At 39.3% G+C, this 26639-nt stretch overlaps 1 protein-coding gene across 1 annotated transcript in view; it reads left to right on the top strand.

Annotated features, from left to right (window-relative positions):
• The first annotated feature begins 870 nt into the window (after window positions 1-870).
• The window catches only part of ABA3 (molybdenum cofactor sulfurase (LOS5) (ABA3)), a 425672-nt gene continuing 399903 nt past the window's right edge, over window positions 871-26639 (top strand). Inside the window, exons 1-3 of the mRNA XM_089377211.1 lie at window positions 871-1506; window positions 2736-2834; window positions 18199-18257. Of these exons, the coding sequence (XP_089233337.1) occupies window positions 1176-1506; window positions 2736-2834; window positions 18199-18257 (489 nt within the window). The 5' untranslated portion in view covers window positions 871-1175. The remainder of the gene's footprint in view (window positions 1507-2735; window positions 2835-18198; window positions 18258-26639) is intronic.

Genomic DNA, 26639 nt, shown 5'->3' with positions numbered 1-26639 from the left:
CACTCCAAAAGATGTTTGCACCAGAAGAGATTTTATCCCTCTGGGAGCTTGCTAGATTTAGAGTTAAGATGGATTTAGTTTGGTTTAAATAATTAATAATTATCTTTTTTGACATTTCTAATTAAAATTAAAACACGAGGTTTTGTAGGTATATACCTTTCAAAACTGACCCACCAAAAAACAAAACTTACATGTCATACTATAGCTAATTGATAATGCAATCCTTCATAACTATTCAATGTCAATCCATTTAGGTTTAAGGGATAAGGTCCTGACTCGACCATTTATTTTTAAATCTCCCAATCATAATTTACACCCTTCATTAGCACATAATCCACATCTTTATTGAGATCATAGAGAACATGGAAATATGCTATTAAAGATAACCCTTCTGTTGCTTTCCTAATTCTTTTCATAACACTTTCTAATGTTTTGTTCCCAAAAGAGAAACCCTTCACCAAATGCTAAATAAAGAAGAGAGAGTCTCCCAAAACAATGAAAGAAACTAGTTGATTTTTTTGACTAACTAAATCCCTAATAAAAGACATAATCTTCATTTTAGTTATTTGTTATGCATCCTAAACCCAAAAATACTATACATACCATAAGTCATCCCTCCTCTTTTTACCACCTTTATCACAATTTTAAATCCTACCGCTTTTATCCCAATTTAAAATTTAATTAATATACTCTAAATATAATAATACTACCTTTATCACAATTCTAAATTTAATTAGTATACTCTAAATATAATAATATTATTATAATTTTTAATTCATATGAAATCCAACAACTTTTCCATCCTAAAACAATGAATATAATATATATAGCTTTTTTTCCGTGCTGAAAAAAAAACCTTTTCCATAAGATTCTAATGAAATTGTCCAAAAACGAATCGCAAAATTCATAAACCAGTTCTCAAAATAAGTAATCACACCAGTCAATAGACCAATAAATAATCACACCAGTCCGCAAAATATATAATGACAGTTCGATATTTCGTGACCAACTGGATCTCTATCAAGAATCGTGGAATTTATGAACAAGACTTTCGGTATGTATTTTCGGGAAGGCGGCTATTTAACCCTCGGGAAATCTGAAGGCTTCTATATATATTTTGACAAAGTAATATACTCCGCAAGACTGTTTACTCATCAAATTTCCCTGTACAAACCATGGATCCTCCTCATCTTTCAATGCCTGAAACTTCGTGTTCCCAGAGCCCCCTGTACTCTGGACTAGAAAGTATTATATCGGCCGTGAAGCGTTTCTGCGTTCAAATTATTGTTTTGGCCTTTCAATTATCAAAGATTTGGAAGTCTTCAGTCTCGGCGCTGACCAGATTAAATAAAGGCAACGAATCTGCAAAAGAAGAACCGGAGGTTCAGAAAAATGTCGGTTCGTTAAAAGCTGAATTCCTGAAGGCGTATGGAGAACATTACGGTTACCCCGGAGGAGAAAAGAGCATCGAAGAGATCAGGGACACGGAATTCAGAAGATTAAACGGTGAGAAATTTATCTAATTATTTCAATTTTATTAATTTGACATCCCAGCTTAAAATGCTTGTTGTTCCACAAACATTAATTAATTCGAATTCTAGCTTAAAATGCTAGAAAAGTATTTTTTGTTTAAAATGCTAGCTCAAAATGCTCGCATTTCTACACTAAAATACTCGCTTTCTACAATAAATTTCTCGCATTTCCATAATTAGCTGCTAATTTGAAATCCTAGCATGTATTCATTCTTTCTACAGTTTAACATGCTCGCATTTGACTGTGAATTCCGTTGTTTGAAACGTTTATCCTTCTATATGATATTCATATATTTGGTGTTTATGTTAGTTTGGATAATTTGTGGATCTTGGGCTCGGCGAGGTTTAAGGTTGATAAATTTCAGTGCATTATTTGGCTGTGATTGTCTGTTAACTTTTAAACGTAGTTTTAACAGTTTGTATGACATTGTTGCAATTCCCTTTTTTGGTTGGTAATTTATAATTTATATGTAACTTGTCACCTCAATCTCCAGTCCGGTGGTATATGGACTTAAGAACTCCGCGCTTTCCCACCGGAACAAATCTCCAGTAAGATTTCAGTGTTATTTATATTGTTTGATTCTTTATTGCTTCCGTTGTTCTAAATGTTTGTCATTGTTTCATACTTCTCTTGCAATCTGAAGAATTTACGGATTGTCAAAGGACGCCAGGTTATCGAAGTCATCATTGGTTGTGTTTCTAGGATAAAATGGTTGTGTTCCTTTGTGAGTTCTATTGTTTGAAATGCTTGTATTTATTTATTGCATCTGCTTTTTTAATTCTCTGTCATTCTTGAATCTTCATTACCTACATATATTTAGATTGCTCTGATAATCTGGAGAATTCATGAATTTTCATAGGATACCGGGCTTAGCGAGTTTTAAGATATAGTTCATTATTGACTGTGCTTATTTGTTAATTTTAAAACCTAGGTTAAAATGTCTGTGACTCTTTATTACCATCAAATACATAGCCTGTCTTGTCATCAAATTTATGGATTCTCATAGGACCTTGGGATTAGTCGTTGCCGAGGATTGATATAATTATTCATTATTAGCTGCTTTCGTTTATCTTTTTATTGCTGTGAATTTATGGACTTCCAGAGGAGCATGACATTAGTGGATGTTTAAAGATTGATAAAATATATAATCTGTTATTAACCGCGTTAATAACTCCTTTGTTTGTAATGGCTCTGATGAACAGGGCTAGTCTATCTGGACCATGCCGGGGCTACCTTATATTCAGAGTCACAGATGCGGGCGGTATCGGAAGATCTCACTACTAACTTATACGGCAATCCTCGTATCCAATGTTAATATTGTTGTCATTTGCTGTTATACTCAATCTTGGTCAATGAGTTTTGATTTCTTTTTCTTTGCTCATCAAATGATTGAATGGATGAATTTGTACATACAACATGGCCGTCACCACTCCTGAGACTAGGCCAAAATAGAGCTGACAGTAATCGATAAATGTATAAATCATAAACATCACAACATGAAATTGTTTTCTGTTTACCTATTTGGCAAACAGAAATAAATTAAGGAAAATTTTCTGCACTCCAAATAAAGTAACAGTTTAAATTCTTCAAATTCAAATCTGGGTCCATAATTCTATCTTCACTTTGGGCAGTTTTTAAAAAAGCTGGTTCGAGAATTGCTCTTATATTTGCTGCACTGTCTGCATGTTGTTTCAAGTTTCTTTTAACAATTGTGATTTTGTAGTATGAACTTATGAAGAATGTGCACCAAACTAGCCAAGTAATTGGCGGTGTTCTAGCAACTGGTTTAGTTTGCTGGTTGCTATGGACCAATTGCTTTTGCACATGTTATGACTGGATTGGAATCACCTTCAGTGTTAAGTCAATCTAAACCATTTCAAAAGCAGATATAAAGTCCTGCCAAAATTGATCCTAACTTAGCATCACTGTTATACTTTTGCACCAGTTCCTGTGTAAAAATCAGTGATATCATCATTTGCATTCTGTATAGTTCCTCCAGCCTCTTTTTTTGGGGTTTGTTGCAATTTTTTCTTTCATTTTTAATGTCCATTCACCTTTTTAGTCTACAGGACTGTTGCTGCAAAATTAGAAGGCCCGGTACAAAAGCCTCATTAGGCGAGCGGCCATACCTTATGGCAACAAAGAAGAAGGGTTGCCACTGTCACCTCAGCAACCTTCTTCCTGCTCTTTAGTCGGATTTAAACCACAAGAGAGGCTTCCCTAAATCACCTATAAAGCTACTCTAATGCTAGGGCTCAAGGTGATAAGTTTTAAAAGGTCCATAGTTGGATAGATTACTGACAAGACCAAAGATGCCCTAGGTTTTTTATGCTAGGGTCCAAGTACTCTAAGACTAGACCACTAAATGGGTTGCTAAGCTAGGGTTCAGATGATATTCAATTATATGGCATTCAATGTCATATAGCAGCAAGGTTTTTTGGGAGCGGGAGTAGAAGCAGGGAGCGACATTTTCAAAGCTCCCGGGTTGGGAGCGAATTTTTATATAATATATATTTTTGTTAAAATTGACAACTACGGCCAAACTCCACATGGTTCATCTTATTTATGACAGCTGATATTTTTCTTGGATTCCTCTCTCCGAGAGGTGTAGGATTGATCTAAAGATTATCCGATTTTGACGTACAAATGAAGTTATGAATGTATTTTGATTGTAGTCAAATTGTCAAGGTCGGCCAACAAACTTATGTAGGCTCAGAAGCCCAACAGTCACGTCTATTCATCCTCAACGTTGCATATAAATAGAAGGTGACTTAGCCTCAATTGGACACACTCATCTTCACACTTCTCTCTCTCTCTCCCCTCATTGATTGGGTGCGGATTTCTGTGCCTCTCTCTCCACACGTCCGAAATTTCAAGAGGCCGAAATTTCAGGGGACTGAAATTTTAGGAGGCCGAAATTTCAGGCGAGCGAAATTTCAGGAGGCCAAAATTTCAGGAGACCGAATTTTTGGACAGTTTGACCATGCATTGACCAACATCGTTGACCTCCTTTGACTGCGTTTTTGTGAGGGCTATCTCTGTTTGGGCAGGCTGCATTTCTGGGCACAGAAATCGAGGCTAAACGTTCACTGTTGACCAGCGTTGATTGCAGCTAGGACTGACCACAAGTGGGCTGTTTGACCAGACTTTCACTGGGCTGAATTTCACTGTTTTGAGGGCTGTTTTATCTTGTTGTTTGGAGGCTGAAGTTGACCAATTTGCTGAGGGCCAAATCTACCCTGTTGACCAACGTTGACTTTTCTGGTCAGGGCTCTTTTGCTGCTGTTATAAATGATCAGATTTGTAAATTGTACTATCTCTATCTCTCTCTGCTGAACTATTGAAGACTATAAGAAGATTTGATCAAGGGTTCCCCACATTGGGGTTTGTCCCTGGCTGGTGCCACATCTTGTGTCCTCTTGTCTTGGCTTGTCTTTTATTGTTCATATTTATGTTCTATTTGCATTTTACTATCATGTTGATGTGATTGCTTATGAATATTGATATTGGGCTATTAAAGAAATTGAAGTAAAATTGCTCTAAAGCATAGAACATACCATTTTGCCTAAAATTAACATGGTATCAGAGTTGAGGTGAAGACAAAGCCCAAGCAAGAGTGAAAGAGACAGTTGGACAAGGACAAAAGGTTCAATGGGTTCCTCATCCCACTTCTCGGCTGAAGACGAACTGTGTTAAAACTCTTAACTATCATGGATGGAAGATGTCTCTTGATCTGACCTTGGAAGAACAAGAAGTGTTGGATTATGTGAAGGGTAAAATCTTAGAGCCTCCTTCAAATGCACCCGCTGCTACGAAGACCAAGTACAATAAGGCTGAAGTCAAAGCGAAGAAGATTATCAGGGATTCCATTGACAAGTGTCTGGTGGCCTACATCTCTGAATTGAAGACCTCCAAGGAGATCTACGACAGGTTGATCAACATGTTCAAGGTTAGTAATGCTAATCAAATTCTATTTCTCAAGAATAAGTTGAAAGATATTAAGAAGGGCAAGGACGAGGATATTCAATCCTACTTCTTAAGGATCATTGAGATCAAGAATGATCTACTTTCGATTGGAGAAGTCATTCCTGACAGGGAACTTACTCTCACCACCCTTGGAGGACTCCCACCTGAGTGGTATGTATTTAGAACCACTATACTCAACAATGATCAAATTCCAGGGTTTGAAGAATTGATGTCGAGATGCATTCAAGAAGAAACAAGAATGGTGGAGCAAGAAATGCCTTCTATTAGAAGCAACCCCACTACATTCTCCACTCATGCCAAAAGGAGAAATAATGCAGGGTCTAAAGGTCATTTCCATGGAAAGCTTGGATCTAAGGGAGGAAGGAAGGGCAGGTGCTTTGTTTGCAATAAGTTTGGCCACTATGAAAGGGAGTGTCCAAATAGAAGGGACACATCACATGATGATGATCACAATCATTCCAGGGGCAACTTCAACAACAACGATCAAAGGAATGGCAGGTCCAATGGCAAGGGAAAAAGGAATGCGTGACATCAAAGAAATGGTTGACCCTCCAAGAAATCAAGGAACTCGAGGTATGAAGAATCAAATGTTGTTAACAATAAGCAAAAAGAGTACCATATTATATTGACCCTCTCCATTGCCTCTCCTTCGGACACTTTGGGAAATTGGCTAATTGATAGTGGTGCCTCAAGGCACTTCATCGGATATAAGGAAGCCCTCTCTAATCTGATAGAAAAGGATACAAACTTGGAGATCATCCTTGGAGATGATGCCACCTATCCTGTGAAGGCAGTAGGGAATGTTACCCTTCAATTGAATCAAGGTAACACTATTCATTTGCAAGAAGTACTATATGTACTTGATCTCAAGAAGAACCTGGTGTCCATTTCAGCGATGGAGGACAAAGGATTCAAGGTAGCATTCATCGATGGAAAGGTATGTGTTTGGAAAAGATATTTTAAAAGATGCTTTTAATCTTAGGTTCAGGTTCGACATTTTGTATCAAGTTGGAGGAAGTCCATTGGGAGCCATGTCTTGCGACACATCTCTGCAATCTGAACTATGGCACGGGAGGTTTGCCCATCTTCTTCATAAGGCCCTAGTCAATGTGAGATAGATGGTGACAGGTATGCCCAAGTTCAAAGTAGAGCATGAAGGTGTATGTCCGGGATGTGCCGAAGGAAAACTTACAAGGGGACCATTCCCCTCAAGTAATAGCAAGACCACATATATATTGCAATCGATCCACTCCAACATATTTGGTATGATGCTTGTAAACTCTTTGGGAGGATACTTATATTATCTCACCTTTACGGATTATTATTCTCACAAGCCCTGGATCTACTTCTTGAAGAAGAAGGATGAAGTGTTCACCTGGGTCCGACACTTCAAAGCCTTGATCGAAAACCAATCCGAGAAGAAAATCAAGATATTGAGCACTGATAATGGGACCAAGTACGAATCCAATGAATTCCAAGATTATTGCAGAGAAGTTGGCATTAAGAGGGAGACTACAACGGCATACACTCTTGAGCAAAATGGTGTGGTTGAAAGGAAGAATCGCTTTATTGTAGAAGCAGTTCGTGCCATGCTTCATGATCAAGGCCTTTCGAAGTTCCTATGGGTTGAAGCTGCAAATATTGCCGTGTATGTTCAAAACTGATGCCCTCATCAAGCATTGGACTCCAAGACTCTCGAAGAAATGTTCACTAGTAAGAAACTCGATATCTCTCATTTTAGAATTTTTGGAAGTCTTGTATATTTTCATGTGCCGAAAGAGAAAAGAAGCAAATTGGGTGCATCTGGGAAGAAAGGAATCTTTGTGGGCTATAGTGAAAATTCTAAGGGATATAGAATTTATGTGGCTGGTCAAAAGGAAGTTGAGATAAGTCATGATGTCACCTTCGATGAAGATATGGCCCTCAGGAAGATCAACAACCTTCCTATCCTAAGGAAGGACAAAGAAGCTGACACCGGAAATTAGGGTGCAAAAGAAGACAAAACGATGCCTGATGTTGATGAACCTATGGATCTTATTGATCCTCCTCCTCCAAAAGGAGACCCTCATGGCTTAGGGAGACTTTCGAAGATGCCGAGAGACACATTGCACGAAGGTGGACTTTCCGTGAAAGTAAGAAGCCGAACATGTATCAAGGATATTTGACCGCCATGAGCATTATCATTCAAAATGAGCCTTCATCATTCGAAGAAGTTGTGAAGCATCAAGTATGGAAGGATTCTATGAATGAAGAATATGAGTCAATTATGAAGAATGATGTCTGGGATGTGGTCCCTAGACCCCAGGACAAATCGGTTGTCACCTCTAAGTGGCTCTACAAAATCAAGCATGGAGCTGATGGAAGTGCAGACCCTCTCATTCACAAATGTAAGAGGGAGTTGGCTTCTGAATTTGAGATGAAGGACCTAGGACCGATGCACTATTTCCTAGGGTTGGAGGTCTGGCAAAATCTAGGTGAAATTTTCCTCTCTCAAGGAAAATATGTTGTGAAGATATTGGAAAGATTTGGGATGGTGGACTGCAAGCCTGTGACTACTTCGATGGAACTTAACTTTAAGAAGTTATGTGATAGCGCTGCTAGATCTGAATTGGGAAATGCTTCTGAGTATCGTCAACTCATAGGAGCACTGATGTTCTTGGTGAACTCCCGTCCAGACATATGTGTTGCAGTTAACACATTGAGCCAATATATGGTTGAGCCTCATCATATCCATTGGATTGGTTTTGAGATATCTTCGGGGCACGATCACTCATGGACTGAGATACACTACCAAAGATGTGAGGCACCATGGTTATTCTGAATCTTGATTGGGCTGGCAGTGTGGTGGATCACAAGAGCACTTCTGGACGCTGTTTTTCTTTGGGTTCTGCTTCGATATCCTGGATGAGCAGGAAGCAGAAATTGGTTGCCTTGAGCACCGCTGAGGCCGAATACGTAGCTGCTAGTATGGCCTCCCATGAAGCTGTCTGGTTGAGGAAGCTCTTCAGTGCGCTGTTTGGACATGTGTTGGATACCACTGTGATTCTCTGCGACAACCATAGTGGGATCCAATTATCAGAGAATCCCATGTTTCATGATTGCTCCAAGCATATATATATATATATATTAGGTACCACTTTATCCGGGATATGGTACAACAAGGAGCAATAAGGCTCCATCACATTGGGACTGATGAGCAGGTCGCCGATATTTTGACAAAGCCCTTCGGGAAGGTCAAGTTTGTGGCCTTCCGAGAACGACTTGGAGTTGTGGAGAGACTCTCTTATGAGGGTCCTGTATGAGATGGACATTGAGCTCTAGGAGGTCCGGGGGGCTTGGGGTACTTCTTGGAGCAATGAGCAACCATAGGGTGAATGGTTCAAACTTCCCCTAGTGGTTTGCTGTGTATAGGGTGAGTGGTTCAGCCTTCCCCTGCGATACCCCTTGGCAACATGTAGGCAAGATGAGTGGTTCATCCTTCTCCTGCTGAAACATCCTACTCATGCAGTCTGGGACTCATGGGATGTACCTCTCATCTAGCCAATGAGTAGGGAAATGAAGATAGGGACCATAGTACTACCGATGGATGCATCGTGTACTACCGTACTCCCTATGCTAGGATAACTGATATTGATTTGGGATCAATTGGAACTGACTTCAGGTCAGTAAGAGTGGTATGAGACACTCTCTTTTATCTGGGACTGACTTCGTGTCAGTAAGAGTGGTATGAGACACTTTCTTTTTTCTGGGACTGGCTGTGGGTCAGTAGAGAATGGTATGATACATTCTCGATCACTTCTTCTTCTTCATAGTTCAACAAAGCAGAGCAGAGCAGTGCATTGATGGCAGAGATAGTACCTGAGTCCTCAAAGAATATTGGTCCTCTTTGACCACCCTTCTCTTGGATTCCTGTCCCACCCTGAAAGAGTGTCGGTCCTTTCCTTTCTTAAGGAAATCACAGATGCTTATCCTATCCTCCGTCATTCTCTCTTCATCACCCAAAGAGGAGAATGCACATGTGATGTTCATCATCACTCCCTCTCAACCAAAGAGTACATCCCTATTCTCCCTTAATCTTGAGAATAGAACCTTGCTCCTTATTCACGAAGACTCCTTTTTCTCCCTCTCAAACCAGAGGAGATTCCTTCCTTCCAATAATGGAAGCCAACATCACAAGCCTTCTAGCTTGTCTTCATTAGAGTATCAACTACTAGTTCTCCATAGCTACATGGTTCCCTCTTTTCTTCGCATCTCTTGCATCAAGCCTGCTTCTTTTTGAGGTATCATGGAACCATCTCCACTCTTCGTTCTTGTGACAGGATCCAAGTCATCTCTCTTGCTCATCACTTTCTTCTTCAATCATGAAGGCATTGCATTGGGCCTTCCCGATCTTCAATCTAATCATGAAAGTGATCTTCCTTGACCTTCAGGTTATCTTCTTGTACAACTACCCTTTCAATCCCAAGATGGACTTCATCTTGACTTTACAGTTTCCAAGTACTAGACATTCTTAACATTCTAGTTGAAATTGCCCCAATTGTCATCATGTATTCCTGCAACATTCTTTTCCCGGTAGCTAAAAATAATACGTTAGCCAAATAACCAAACCATAAATTAAATAGAGTTAACTTACGATGGTGACCTTCTTGTACCATCAACATCCTCATTGACTATCTCCACTTGATACTTCATGCATCGCAGTGCCCAAGGATCGAACTTGATTACCAAGTTACACCTTTTCTTCTGGAGACTATACTGGACGTTAATCATTATCTTACATATTATAGAGAAAGTCATAATCTTTACATTCTTTGGTAAGTCAAATTCTATTCTATTCCAACATCATAAATAATTGAGCATATCTTTATAACCAACTTTATTCCACAATATTCTCATACACATGAATCTTATCCAAAGTTTTCCTTTTCAACATGAATTCCTATGCTTTTATTCAATCATCTAGCTATTCATATAATTCACAAAAGGTTTATATCCTGACCCATTGCAATCCTTCATCCCTTTTTACCAACATGATTCCACATTACATAGAATACATACTATTCTTGTCATGATGTCTTTCCCAAGGAAATTCAAATGATGGTCCTTCCTAGATCATGGTTATCCATTTCAGCAAGATGACAACCTTCAACATAATGTTAGATAATATCTAGATGAACAATATGCAAAATTGTCTAACATCATATCCTAGATGATCTCTATTATGCAACGTAATAAATACCAGATATGCTACAATCATATGCTTTTATCCTATGATGCTTATGCAAAACATATCATCTAAAAGAAAGAATCAACATTCATAAAGAACCTAGAAGTTAGTGAACCTTCATTTAGTAGTAAAGATCATTCACTTCTTCCTTATTTGCCTTCTTGTCAGGTTCTCCCACTACTTAAGCTACATGATCTTAACTCTATCCTTTCTCTTATTGTTCTTTTGATTTGGATAGTATCTCTTGTAATGTCCAAACTCGTGGAAATTGTAACATTGTACCTTGGACATATCTTTCTTCTTGGACTTGCCAAACTTCCCTTTTTCATCGTCTTGACTCGGGCTAGAAAGGCTTGAGTTTGCTCATCAGATCCAATGTCATCCTTGACCTTGATCCTTGACTCTTCTAGAATGCATTGTGCCCACAACTCATCAAAAGGAGTTGAATCTTTCTTGGAGTTGACACTTGTTGCAAAGTTACTCCATTCTAGTGGCACTGCATTCAAAACACATACCGTCACCTCAGAATCAGTGATGGGTTCCCCAAGTCCTTGCAAATGGTCTCTTCGCTGAGAGATCCTCATGAGGAAGGATGCCATATCCTCAACCGTCGATTTCTTTGTCCTATATAACATGTTCTACAAAGACATCTTTTGACCCGTTGTACTTACAAAGTACAAATTCACTAGCTTGTCATACATTGCCTTGGAAGTCTTCAGGTTTGCCACAAATGGAACAAGAGAATCCTTGATTGATTCAACTATGATCCTTTGTGCCCTTACTTCCTCTTTCTTGTATTTTGCTAGTTCTTGTGTCTTGTCTTTCTCAGGTTCAGTGACTTCTCCGGTAACATATCCCATTACATCTTGCTTTGTGAGTATCAAGTCAATCCTTTTCTTCCATGCTAGATAATTTGAAGCCCCAATGAGCTTATTGCTCTCCTTGCAGAAATAACCTACATGACTTGAAGATTCAACCATTATGAGATAGTGTGATACTTACTTGAATAATATCTCCAACCTTCTTGATGTCTTCAAGATCTTTGGAGAGTTCTTGATTATGTCCTTGAAATATGTTCCCTAGGATTCCTCTGGGAACAACTTCCAAGATTAATGCCTTGCAAGTAAATTTCCTTTTGCGAGATCAACACCTTCCTTGTGAGATTGATGTAGGCTTGATCTTCTTCAATGTAGAAACCCTAGATTAGAAGGGTCTTCTATCGACGAGCCTTTAACCAGACCCCTTCAAGAGAAGATTTTCTTCTTTTAGGCCTTGAGAGCTTCCTATCCCTTGATCAACAATTCTTTCTTGCGTCCTTCCGGTTGCCTTGCCTACCTTAGCTTTGATACCATGTTAGAAAATGATAAAGTGGTAGCTTATTAAACTTATTTTCTTTGATCTTGATACTTGCTTGTGAATCTTAGTTATCTTCTTTATGTTCCTTTAGTTAGATATTTTCATCAAACAATATCAAGAAGCAATAACAACAAAAGAGGACACAGATATAGGCTCTCAGCCAGGGCAAAACCCATCTAAGGGGAAAACTTGAAAACTCTTCTTTTCTCAGATTCTGCTTCAAATGAGATATAAAGACACAATCCCTAGACTAAGTCATTCTCCCAATACCAAGTCAGCCCTTCCTCAAGTCTTTCTTGAATCTGCACCAAACTGCTACACACTGCAATTTCAATCTGCCAGCTACATCACTGCTACCCGACCTGCAACTTCGACTTGCAACTTCGACCCTGCAGCTCCTGTAGAAACCCTAATTTGACCTCCACTTGGAACTTTCCAAGAGCAAGACAACTCTTCCTAAGGTCAACGAGGTCTAGACAGAGTTTCCTTCCTTCCAGCTACCAGTTTCTGCACTTCGTCCTAATGCAACTCGACCCTGCAACTTTGGCCTCTTCTTGCAACCCAAAAACCCTAGAACTTTGCATGTGTGAGAGAGAAACTTCTCTTTATATAGCCTTGTCAAGGGGTCGAATTCCCTCCTTTAGGTTGACTTAAGGATCCCAGGGCCGACTTGTACTGTTGGAGATTCCAAGACTTTCTAGATTCAAAAATAATTCTTTTTACGATTATCAATTGCTTAGAAGGGTCTTATAAACATGATGTTGACTCCATTGACTCATGACAATAAATCCTTAGACCTAACAAACCCTAGAAGCACGAAGAACATGCTTTTACCTAGAAGACCATCAATAATGAGCATGAAACTCATGCTTTAATAATAATATTATTTCTTTCTTTTTTTCTTGTTTGTTACATAGGATATATATTGAAATGAGTTCAACAATTATGAAGACCAAAACTAGTTACATTTCTTAACATTGCCATCAATGTTTTACATCACTTTTCATCAATCATCATTCAAGGTATCTTCATCATCAATCTTGCCAAACCAGTTATTTTAGAGTTAATCTCTACTTTTGTCCATTGGGAAAGTGAATATCAATGGATCTAACATGATCAACATGCTATCTTGTGACTTGCTACTTTTCCGGCCTTGATGGTGTGCACATTTTTGTCATCAATACTTACAAGCCAAAACCATTGTTGCCCACTCAATCCATGTCATTAGAATTGAGCTTTAAACCAAGCTGTTGTAGATATATAATCTCATCTGCTATCTTTCCAATCTATACTTCTGCAATATGTTCTTTCAGGTAGCCAAGTCATATCTCAAATGAATCATCAATACCAAGTCATTAAAGTCAGAGTTACCCAGTCATGATAGCCTTTAAGATGTCATGTTCTGCTACTAGCTCCCTCTGAGATCAACATCCCTTTGTATGGTCTATCTTCATACTAGAATCCTTCTTCATGCTTTTTGCCTTTCAAATATCAATCAATGTGTTTGTGGAGTGAACTAATCAACAAGTTTCAAAATCATATCCAACAGAGTTTATGCAGTTTCCTTTGAAGTTGTTCATTTTACATTGGATGTTGATCAATATCATGCATCAGGAGACCATATCGAATGTTGATCAATATCATCATGTGTTCTGCCCATCTATTATGCTTCTATATATATGGAAGAGTTCTTTCTTATCCATCATGCTTCTATGTGTTGAGCAATCAAATGGAATAATTCTGTCCATTCCAATCTTATCCAAAACATACCCCATGCTTGTGCTACCAAGCATATTTATGCAACAAGCTCTTCTTGCAATACTACTGAGGATGTGAATTCTACTTCCTAATGAGAAGCTCTTAAATATATACATACCTCTTTCTTTATGCTTGCCATCTAGTATTCTTCCTTTTGAATGAGTTGCATCTTTCCTTAAGGATGTTGTCTAGAATGATGTTCAAGATGAGATTCCTTCTCTAAGATGAGAAGTACTCAATTATTTCTTCATGCTACAACTCTATTATCGTCATACTTGCAAGGTTCTTTGATGCTAGCTTCCATAATTTTAGTAGAAATATACCTTTTATGTTACAAAGATTCTTTTTTCTTTTCCGAAGGAAAAATCAAACTTTTTATTAAGTATATAAAAAATTACATAGTATATGCATAAAGCATTCCAGAAGTGGAAAGATCACCCATGAGGGCAAGGCTATCCAAAAGCAACCTGTGCATTCAGCCACAAACATAGTCACAAAAATATAGTGTCCAGTACCAAAGGCTTCCCCATACAAGGAGAAAACGGCCCATAATATGCCAAAAAATATAAGGCTGTCTCAAAAATAAACATATACAGAGCATATACAGAGAAATAATGCAAGGCTAGTTTTTAACGGCTAACCCTGGGCAATGATGCATCCTTACTATTTATTCCTGAAGATTGTACGATTTCTTTCACCTTGTCCTGAGGATGAACCACATTGGTTGGTTCGAAACGTCGACCAAATCCTAATGATGTGATTATTTCGAAAGACATTTATCTACAATATGGATCACAAAAGTGTCAGATCTAATATACAGAGCATAATCACCAGATAGTAACAAAAGTATACCAAGTACAACATGAGCTGCTGATATAAGAGGAGTAAACCAAAAAGATGTCAAGAAAAAGCAGATTTTATAAATTGTAAGGCCTGTTGTCCAACACACGGACTGCACCATCCTCTGTCTCGGTTATGCGCCACAAGTCCAGATCTTGTTGAAGGCCCTCCTTAGATAGGAGGTCCGCTGTAGTGTTCCGTTCCCTGTAGATATGGCACACAGTAATAAGAACAAATGATAATTTTAATAATTGAATTTCTTCTAGGATAGGGATCAAAACATGATTTTGACATCTCTGAGTGTTGTTGAACCAGTTAATGACATTCATGGAGTCACCGAAAATTTGAACTGAACCAATTCCCAAGTGAATGAGCCAGCATAAAATATATTTTAGTGAGAGTAACTCAGCAAAGTTGTTTGTTCCAGAACCAATGCCCACTGAAGCTTTTAAGGATCTGTTGTCGTTTATATGGATAACCAGTCCTGAACCACACCTATTATGTGCATCCGAGGCCCCATCAAAATAAGCCCATGGGATATCATGTCTAATCTGTTCAGTACTGATGTTTCTGATTGTCTGAGTGTGATCAGAGGAGGGGAGAAGAGAGTAGATCGAAGCACATTCTGCAGCAATCAGAGAGGGGGAGGAGGATACTTCTTTAAAAATACCTTTATTCCTTGCTAGCCAGATCCCCCAAGAGATAATCAAGGGCAAGTTCCTAATGTTTTCCTCTGAAGCAGAAGTCCACCAACTTTTCCAAGCTTCCCCGCAACTTTCCCCATTCCATATTGTTCTTATGCCTAATAGGGACAAAGTAAATTCCCAAACTTTGAGAGAGAAATGACATTTGAGGAATAAGTGGCAAGAAGATTCTTCAGAGTCTTTGCACAAGATACACCATCTAGGCCCATGTTTATTCCTCCTTTGTAAATTTTCCCATGTAGGCACTTTGTTCTTTAGTATACACCAGAAGAACAATCTGGTTTTTGCTGGACAATTCAGTTTCTAGAGAGACTTGCTCCACCAATCCTGGGCCCCCCATCCCCTTCCATTCATCAAGAAGTCATAGCCAAACTTTGGGGAGTAATACCCTGTCTGAGCATGTACCCATCGAAGGGTGTCTGGGCAGCCCTTAATCCTGACATTTGTACGGTGGAGCTCCTGTAAGTAGTTATGCCACTCATGCCACCATTGGGGTTCGATTTGCATATCCTCAACCGATTTCCACCCCTGATGCCAAATTGTAGTTGTCTCAATCTTTGATATCTGGTTAATGAAGACAAAGCCTTTTGCATGTAAAGAGTCCATAATCCCTCTAGAGAGAGCATATGCCTCATTGCACCCCACCCATGGATCAATGCCAATTCTACATTTTTCCCCGTTGCCAACCTGCCAAGCAAGACCTTCTTCCACAATCTTGAAAGAATCAATTGTTGCCTTCCAGATGGCAGATGCTTTTGAAAAGTATTTCCCAGGCCTACAGATCCATTCATCCAAGGGGATTGGATCAATGTATTTCCTTTTTACCACCGCTGTCCATAGGTTGTCTTCTGTCAGGAGCCTCCACCCGGATTTTGCTGCTAGGGAGGAAGCAAAAAGATGTAGGTCCTTTATACCCCATCCCCCCCACTCCTTTGGCTGAGCAATTCTGTCCCATGCAACCCATGGAAGGACAACATCCTCCTTTGACCCTGCCCAGAGGAATCGGCTACAAAGTTTTCTAATGTTGGACAAGATGCCTTTAGGAACCCAAGTGAGAGCAATCCAATACACAGGGATGGCAATTAGGACTGATTTGATGAGGACCAATCTTCCTGCTCTAGACAACCATTTGAAACTCCAAAGATTAATACGTTTCTCAATTTTTGATAACAACCAATTCCAGTCCTGTTTTTTGTAGGAGTCAGGTTTCAGATAGAATCCCAAGTATTTTAGACTTTCCCCATAAGAAGGACTTCATAGGGGAGAAGGGTAGTGATTCTTTCCAGGTCAGTGCCTGAGAGTCCTTCATAGGCTATTGAGGATTTTTGGGAGTTTATGCTCATTCCAGTAGCCTTTAGAAACAGGTCCACGCCCTAGAAAAATTGAACTCTTTGATCTCTTCGTGTGTCTCCAACTGACCCTCAAGCCTCCTCATAATTTTCCTGTTGATGAATCAATGACCGTGATTTAATCTCTAATCAACGGCTAAGATTAGAACTGGCTTGATCCTCGTCACTTAGAACCTTCTCACCCATATTTTTATTAATACACATTAATATTTTTATTTTCCTAAGTTTAGACTTAGGAACTCATTAAAAATATTAATTATTTTAATAACTCCTCATCCGGGTGGAATTTCTCCAAACGACTTCTGTGTTCTGGGGATCTCATGTGTTCTAGCCCCTCCACAAAATTTCAGAGCTAGAACACATCGGATGCTACCCAAAATCAACACAGTTCAGTCCGATGCTCCAAGATACTAGCTGCAATTCTCCATCAATGTGATGAAATCACAAAGTGGAACCGTATACAAATTACAATATAAGGTGTAACAGGTTGGATTCTTGGAATGTGTTCTAAACAACTGCAACAACCAGCTGTTCAATCCTCCATGGGTTGTTGCTATGCTCCCAAACCTCCACCATAATGAGCTTATTTCTTGCTCTGAAATGCTTTCATGTTTTTCCTCTTTAAGAATGATATCCAAAATCTGTAATATCACAGTGTATATTACTTAGAAGCAAAGTTGCAAAATTCTCCAGCTGTATTTTTTCCAAGTTGCCGAGTTTTCTGAATTTTCCAGGTTTAAGTTTACATGCTTGCGAGCTTTCCCCCTTTTTGCGGAGTTTTTCCTAATTTTCTCAATTTCCTGAGTTTATAACTCCCACTAACCTTTTACCAATGTTCAGTTTCGCAACACTGCTTAGAAGTGCATAAGTATATATCTTAGTGAATTGCAATATCTGTTTTTTGGCAGGTTGCTTCATTTTCTTGATTATTGTGACTTTTTTAGGTGTTACTAGTTTTATTTAGTGTGAATAGTTGCCGACAGTGTAGAATTATTTAGTAATAACATAAACATTTTTCTTACAATTATTATAATCAATGAGGAATAAACAATTCAAATATTTAGCATAGGAGAATCTCTTTTTAAAATATTTATTATAAAAACATTCTTTATTGTTTGTACATAATTTCTACGTAAGTGTGAATGGTATTTGTGAATTGAACTCATCATTTGTTTTAGTTTAAGATTGTGGTGCAACTTGTTCCTCAACAGCGGAGATTTATCATGCTTATCATTATTTGAATTGAAGTAGTATAATTTGCAATCCATTTTTGTGAATAAGTGGTTCCTTATAGTTTGATGTATTAGATAGCCAGAGTGACAGCAGTGTTGCATCTACAGACATAATTTCCTCTGCACGACAGCTTATCATTATTTGAATTGAAGTAGTATAATTTGCAATCCATTTTTGTGAATAAGTGGTTCCTTATAGTTTGATGTATTAGATAGCCAGAGTGACAGCAGTGTTGCATCTTCAGACATAATTTCCTCTGCACGACAACAGGTAATACTTTATCATTTGGTAGTCATATATAGAATCTAGATAGCTATAAGCTTATCTACATACACCCCATCAATTAATAACTTATCTAGCAAAGATCTTACTCTTTTGATGAAATATTGTTTTATTTGCTAGATTATGTTGATAGAGAGCCTTTTCTTGTGTGGCTGCCAATTAGATTCCATACTTATGTTTTCAGAAACATATTAATGCATTGCAACTAAGTCTTAAGGATGCGAGTAATTGAGAATGAAACTTCCATAGCCCCAGGCAATTTGGTGCAATCTCAAAATGGTTGAAAATCGTCATGTAGTTGATATGTGCTTTGATTGAAACAAGAATGAGAATGATCACAAGGAGGAAAGTGAAGGAGAGAAATTACTAAATAATACAAACTATGCATTATATTTGGGGATCTAGTGTACTGGCCTCACTCTCAACTTGTAGTACGCCTCTCAATGTTGACTTTTGAACATTAGCATTTCAAAATACATTCCTAGGATGTCGCTTAGAAGATGCATCTTTGATGTGATCATAAAATCCATTGTATTATATGGCTTGAAAAGTTGAGAATTGTTGCCTCAAAATCTGGGAAGTCTTTTGAGGGGAGCTCACAAGACAAGGGCTAGACCAAGTGACAACACTTTGGGGTGTGGTCCACCGTAACCACAACCATCATCTCCTGCTCTTTAGTGGATTTTCACCACAAGGGAGGCTTCTGTATGTAGGTCACCTAACGGGTATATCAAATCCAAAGTTCAGGGGTGACAAGCATAGGCTCAGGGCAGGTACTCAACTTAAGGATAGGGATCAAACAAGCTTAGACAAGGCAAAGCATACTCTCCAAAAGGCCTATCTAGGGCACAAGTGACTTAGGGTTTGTGAATAGGCAAGGCTAACAGGGTTACCTATGGTTCAAGTCTCCAGAGGCATGCGGTGGCCTATATTAATTAGGCTCAAGGAGTTTTCACTCCGTCCGTGGTCAATATAGGATGTCTCAACTCTTGCTTAGTCATTGGGTCCTTTCTGTTAAAAAAAAACAAGATTACCTAGGTACAAAAGGCTAAGAAAAGGCTTGAATAGATGAATATGGTCAATTTTAAGAATAACAAGCCTTCAACAAGCCCTAGTTGAAGCCTAGGGCTAGATTAGGGTTTACCTAGGGCAAAAATTGCTTAGGACTTATGACATCAGCCCTAAAATGGAAGAATTAGCCATGGGAAAAGGATGATTTTGAGGCAATGTCTTACCAACCACGTGTTGAATCCTTCCACAAGCCAATACATGCACCCTAGTTGAATTTTGGCCCTAACCCTAGCCTAGTGGCTTACCTTAAAGGGTCAAAAATTTGAAAGAGGAGAGAGAATTCAGTTTTATGGAAAATTTATGTGTGATCATCAATGTGGGAGGCCAATGCTTGATCATGGGTGATGGAGTCTAGAGGGATATCTACTTAGGAGAAAACTAAACCCTAGAATGGAGTAAGGGAATATGAAAAACCCTAGTTTCATACCCTAGCTATCATTTTATGAGGGAACAAAGTCATTGAGGAGAGTTTAACATGAAGGATCACTCAAGGGATTGTCACACAAAATCTTAAAAGGGTAATGCACACAATACCATTGCCAAGATTTCATAGAAAAATTTTCAATAAAAACTAGCACATAGAAACCCTAACAATATCCATTCCATGCAATAGCCATAAAGATATTCAAATACATAGAATACTTACAATAAAAATGCATGAACCAATCCTTTATTGTTCCAAAATGACATCTTCAAAGCAAGAGAAAATCTCCATACACAAATACTCCACAAAAGATCACATCTCCACAAGATACAAGTCAATTTTAGCTAGGCTGAAATCCTCTAAGGAGGCCGAATTGATCCACAAGTGATGATGAAAATGAAAGTGAGGTGACCTCTATTTATATGAGGTCTACCTCAATTGATTTTAGACTAATGAAGCCCCTACAATGAATTTGACACAAGAAAAACTTGGGTGACAAGCCAACCCACTAGCTAAATGACAAAATAACCAATAAATGGCCACAAATGTGAGTCATAGCCTCCAATAATGTTGATGTCATGCCCTTTCAGGGCTCCAAATACCATGCCAAGGTGAGTTGAGGTGTGAAAAGGTGTCAAAGTGCCCGGATCATCCAAAATTTGAGGCCACCTCAAATCGTCCTCTGGGTCCCAAGTGCAGCTGGGGTGCCATCATGTGGTATCCATGGGTCTCCAACTGTCCAAATGTGGTCTCCTCTCTCCAAAATTAGGGCTTCTCCAGGTGCAACAAGCCCTCCCTAGTCTCTCAATGGGAGACCATCCTTATCCAGGCTTTGAATCAGGTCTTGCCTATCAGGTTGTGTCAAGGCCAGCCTAGGGGCATGTTGGGTCCAGTGGTGTCATCATGAACAATCCTCTGTGCTAGGTCAAAGTAGACTAATGCCCTAGGTGCTAAGAGTGCTTTGGGACATATAACATATGCTCATTGCTATCAGGAGGCTCAACTCTCTCAATGCTGCATTTGCTAAACCATATAATCTCTTTGAAAGGCCTGGGTACTTGTGGAGTGGGTGCCCTCAAGGCCTGGGCTGCAATGGACCACCTGACAAAACAACATGAACTCAAGTGAAAGCAACCATCCATTAGAGACTAAGATCATATATGCATCTAAGTGGACCAAACTTGAATGTTAAGGGCATGTTAATACTTCAAACAAGGATCACCTTCCGATATCTAACTAAACCAAGTCTCGTAAAGGTGTTCCCTACCTTGATAGAGGGGTCTATTGGTCAACCTATTAGGTGCTTCCAACCTAAAGGGGAAGTGATAGTGTTGGGGTCAACCCTGTGAAAATTCCTGAAAATGCAATAGCTGAAATTAATTCTCCTAACTGATTAACAATATATTAATTTTTTGATTAATATCGGATTAATGACACTGTAATTTCTTCACCAAATAAAATAAACACTGTGGAGATAAAAATGCAGGAAACTGAGAAATGCTAGCACACACACATAAAAATTGACACACTTATTTTTGGACAATTTTCCTCGGAAAAACCCAATCTCGGAAAATCGGTGCAACAACTGAGGGTTTTATCATTATGCAATAGTGAATTCTGAGTACAATAAATTTGGATGCCCAATGTCCGCATTGAGTTTGTATATGTCTAAAGGGACCAATTGTCTTGATGATCAGTTGATTACTTCATTCAAAAACAATGAAAAGTTATGTATTGGTCTATGTGAATTTTTGTTGTTGTAGAAGGGTGAAACAAGCTTAGAAAATTTTCAAAAGGTTTATTTGAGTTATACCTAAGTTTTCCCTAAATTTTGCAGCAATCCAAACCTATTGAATGCAGACAAGTGGCACTACGAAATATTTTTGTAGTGCTTATAGTTGATGCTACGAAATATTTTTGTAGTGCCTACCACTGACGCTACGAAATATTTTCATAGCGCCTATAGAAAGTTTGAAAATGCAAGGTTTTAAAATGCCTTTTCCATCATTTCAAATGCCCAAGATGTTGTTGGAGGTAATTTAACTCAGGTTAAACATGATGTGACATTTAAAGAGGTTTCAAAGCTGTTAGAAGAGGAGTTTAAAATAAACCTAAATCAGTGATTTCCAACGTTTCCAACAACCAGTTTTGCAGTACATAGAGTAGAGTAGTTTCTGCTAGTTTTTATAGTGTGCTACCAAAGGTTGGGGATAGTTCCAATTGAGAATAGCTAAAGAATGGGAAAGTTTGGCCATGTAAAACGATATGAACTAGATGGTCCATGTCTTGAGGTTTATGACGAAGTGTTACCATTGTTCAGAAACGCAGGGTGGGAGCCGATTTTCCATCGGTTTAATGGGTGTAACTTAAGCTGGTGTCACGATTTTTTTCATTCCTTCGATGGTAGCAAAGCATGAATAAGGAATATGGATTTTGCAGAGACCAAGGAGTCAATTGCAGAAGCCACGACTTTGCCTATCGAAGGAGAGAAGTGGTTCAAGAAACATAGGGTGCATAATGTAGATTTGAATTTCTTCTTGAAGGAAGATTGCCAAAACCCTAATTGGAGCGTGGGAGTCCCTCAAAAAATGCTGAAGCCCGAGTGGTCCACTGCCTTAAAGACTGTACAATTGTTCTTTACATGCAAAGGTAGGTATTCCAAAGCCTATTTATATCATATGATATTTTTGTGTCACCTCACTGGGTTTGGTAAAATGAATTTGCCCTATTTTCTGCATCAAAGCTTGTTTAAGATGACTACTAAGGCTAGAACCAGAGCTAAATTATTACCTCATGATATATGCCATCATGGCTTAATTAAAATACTGTACATCCATGAATTGAATAAACAAGTAGAATAGTTGAGACGAAGAACTTTGATGAACCTTGCACCCAGAAGACAAAGAAAGATTAGGGCTAAAACCTATGCCAAAACCCTAGTTCCAGAAACAAAGGCTAAATCTAGTCATCAAATCCCTGTACAAAAACATATAGAAAACCCTACGATTGAAGAAAAATTAGGGTTTATAAAAGAAGAACCAAAGGACAACAAAAGCAAATACAAAAAGATGAAGAGTCAGGCCATATAGCAGTAGAGGATAAAAAAGGAAAGTAGTCAAACAAGGAGGTAGAGGATACCAACAGAGAAATAGAATCTAGGGTTCATTACTTTAGAAATCCTCATACTAGACCTACCAATAAGCTGAGGTTGGACTTCAAATCTACATTTAACCATAGATTGAAAGAGCCAATAATCATTGATGAAGAGGAGGATGTAGAACACACAAAATAATTTTGACATAGTTATTTTTGGACAATTGTCCCCGAAAAAACCCAACTCCAGAAAACCGGTGCAACAGATGAGGGTTTTATTATTAGTATTTAGCAGCAATTCCGAGTACAATAAATTAGATGCCCAACTGGAAATCTAATTTGAGGAAAATACTGGCAAAAATATTGTGAGAATTTCCTCTCACCCCACAACTATTTTTTGCCTCCGAAATCGCTTCCCCAGCCTCTGCCCTGAGCTCCTTGCGTCACCCTCTGTGCACAACTTACACTGGCGCTCTAGAGATTTCGACCTTCCTTCCTTTGCCTCTTCCGGGAACTGGAAATCTTCCTCTGGAATGCTACTGCTCTCCTCTTCCACTGGCTACTCACCCTCTAACGCTATCTTCTCTGTTGAGCTGCTGCTACTGAGAAAATCGAACTGCCTAGGCAACTGAGTATCTGCATTGGATGATATCTCCATCACCACATCAACTTCCTCTTATAATCCACTGTTGGAGCACCAATGACCAAGATTAAAACTTAATCAATGGCTAGGATCATCTCTGGATCGATCTGAGTGAGTTTCTAGATGATTCACGCCTTATCTCAATTAACACTGTTTAATTAACCATATTCCCTAAGTTTAGACTTAGGAAATATTTAAAAATCAGTTAATAATCTATTTGAGACACTTCTAGGTTGAATTTCTATAAACGATTTCTGGGTTTTGGAGATCTCATGTCTTTTAGCTTCTCCACCAAATTTTGTGGCTAGAACACATCTGATGCTACAAAAACTAACACTCCCTCTTAGCGAGGAATGTGTTCTAGTGCTACTGCACACCATGTCTCTGCATCATCTCCTTTCACGTTGCTGATGTCTGGCCAAACTTCCTACCAATCACTGTGCAACTTTGATATACGCTGCATCTGTGTCGCTGCTGACCTTGCTGAACTGTTGCCAACACTGCATCTGCGCTGCAACTCCCTCTTCATCTGTTGCTGCTGCAACTGAAAAGCATCCAAAATAGGCTGTCCCTGCTACTAGAACGGGTTCTCAACCATACCCATTTGTTCTCTAAAATAGACGAACTTAGCTCTCCCTAGAACCTGTAACCTGCTCTTCTGTGGGAACATACTAAGTATCTTTGATGAAGTGACACCGAATATTGATGTGCTTCGACCTGTCATGAAACACCAGATTCTTAGAGAGCTTTATGCAACTTTGATTATCACAATAGGCACTAGTTGCCTCCATCCTCTGCTTGAACAAGCTTACTAGCAGCTTCTGAAGCCATATAGCTTCGTATGTAGTTGTGTTGACTGCCATATATTCTACTTCTGCAAAGCTCGGTGCTACTTACTTCTGCGTCTTGCTGTGAAAATTTGGATGCCCAAATTTCTACTGCAACAACCAATTATGTTTCTTCTATTTGTTAATTATTGAACAAAATTATTTATTGTTTCCTACAATAAACATCGAAACTAATACACTGTAGCCTTCACCCATTTAAATAAAATGCGGAAACAAGAAACTGAACAAGAAAGAAATACAACAGATATACAGAGTGATTTTTGGACAAATGTCCTTAGAAAAACCCAGTTTGGGAAAACCGGTGCAGCAGCTGAGGGTTTTATTATTAAGTAGTGGTACTTTCTGAATACAATCTATGGATGCCTTCCTGGGTATCCAGTACAGAGAATATCACTAACATAGAGATAATCGAGATTACCTCACACTATCACTGGAGATCCTCGCTGATCCAGCCACTGAATGAACAAGTGCTGGCCGCCTCTGCACAGTCACTACATCAACCCAACGTCACAGCCTCTAGGGACTACATCACCCCTTTTTTGATTGATTTGCTGCCCAAGAACTTCGATTTTCACCTCTCGGTCTCACACCCTGGCTTCTGGCTTCTGAAATCGATTCCTCCAACGAATTTCTGGACCTCCTCAAGGCTCTGCACTGCCTTTGCGTCAACTTACACTGCCTCTGCGTGGCCCCGCGTCAACGTCTTCAAGCTCTATGTTGCCTCTCCCAGATGTCTCTTTGCCTCCTCTGCTGAGTATTCCTGGATCAGGAGAAATATCCAACCAAAACTATCCCTACCCCTCACTGCAAAATATCACTTGGACATTCAATGCATTCCCCCTTTTGCATCTGCGTGGATCTCATCATTTGCTCTAAGTACATCTTCCGCTGCTCGAAAGATCCCTGATATAGTGTGGACAAGGCATCCCACATCTCCTTGGCAGTCCCTTTGTCTGAGATGTGACATACTACATGATCCTTCACTCCGTCGAGGATCATCCGCCTGGCCTTCGCCGTCTCTCCCTTGTACTTTTTGAGAGGATCTGGATCCGCGGGCTCAGCTAGCACATTGTCGATGTAGATCTTGAGAAAATGTTCATCCAAAAGGCATGACATCCTTGCCTTCTAGTTCACATAGTTGGATGCACCATCCAACCGATCCTGATCTCTCAATCCACTGACTGTGATCTCTACCAATCGAAAAAGTCAAATGACCTCCTCTCTTCTCTGCATTGCTGCTGGGCTAGCCTACGCACTCCCTGCTGGAGTCAGTAGATCTGTTGCTCCTTGCTGTTGCTCAGCAAATTCGAATTCGAATTCCCTGGCTAGGAATTCTCTGAGGAAGAAATCCCCTAGGTGCCTCTCTTCTTCCTTACTGCTTGCAGATACTGCGTCACACCATAAACCCCTCTTCGCTGAAGCTGCTGTGCTTCTCCTTCTACTGCTGACAAATTTCGATCTGGAAATCCTACCTCTTTGTTGACTCACTTAGAGAGAGATTTTCCACGAAGAGCTTACCCTCTTGGTCTGCACTGTGCAAACCCTTTGGGGATTCGATTCATTGCCTATGAAACACTTCGACTTCCCTTCTTCCTTCAGCGCTAGGCTCTTCCGACTCTGTTCTCTTGTTTCACTTGCAGCTCTGGTACCATGTGAAAATTTGCATGCCCAAATTTCTATTGCAGCAACTGATTATGTTCTACTTGTTAATTACTGAACAAAATTATTTACAATTTCCTACAGTAAACATCGAAATTGAACAAGAAAGAAATACAACACATCTACATAGTTATTTTTGGACAAATGTCCCTGGAAAAACCAAGTGTGGGAAAACCGGTGCAACAACTGAGGGTTTTATTATAAAGCAGTAGTAATTTTTGAATACAATCTCTAGATGCCTTTTTGGCTATCCAGTACAAAGAATATCATTGATTGAGAGATAAGTGAGATTACCTCACACTTTCACTGGAGATTCTGGCTGATCTAGCGACAGAATGAACAACCCCTGGCTGCCTCTGGGCATTCAATGCGCTAGTTAAACGTCACAGCCTCTAGGGACTGCTTCACCTTTTCTGCTGATCGATTTGCTGCCCAGGAACTTCGATTTTCACCTCCTGGTCTCACACCCCGGCTTCTAGCTTCTGAAATCGATTCCTCCAGCAAATTTACAGACCTCCTCAAGGCTCTGCATTGCCTCTGCGTCAGCCTATGCTGCATCTGCGTGGCCTTGCGTTTGCCTTTGCGTGGCCTTGTGTCTGCCTCTTCTGGCTTTGCGCTGCCTCTCCCGGATC

Source organism: Pinus tabuliformis, chromosome J (assembly GCF_031772625.1).
Source record: "Pinus tabuliformis cultivar Carrire ecotype Pingquan chromosome J, CPIR1, whole genome shotgun sequence".
Lineage (NCBI taxonomy): Eukaryota > Viridiplantae > Streptophyta > Pinopsida > Pinales > Pinaceae > Pinus > Pinus tabuliformis.
This window is presented reverse-complemented; position numbering and strand designations above follow the sequence as displayed.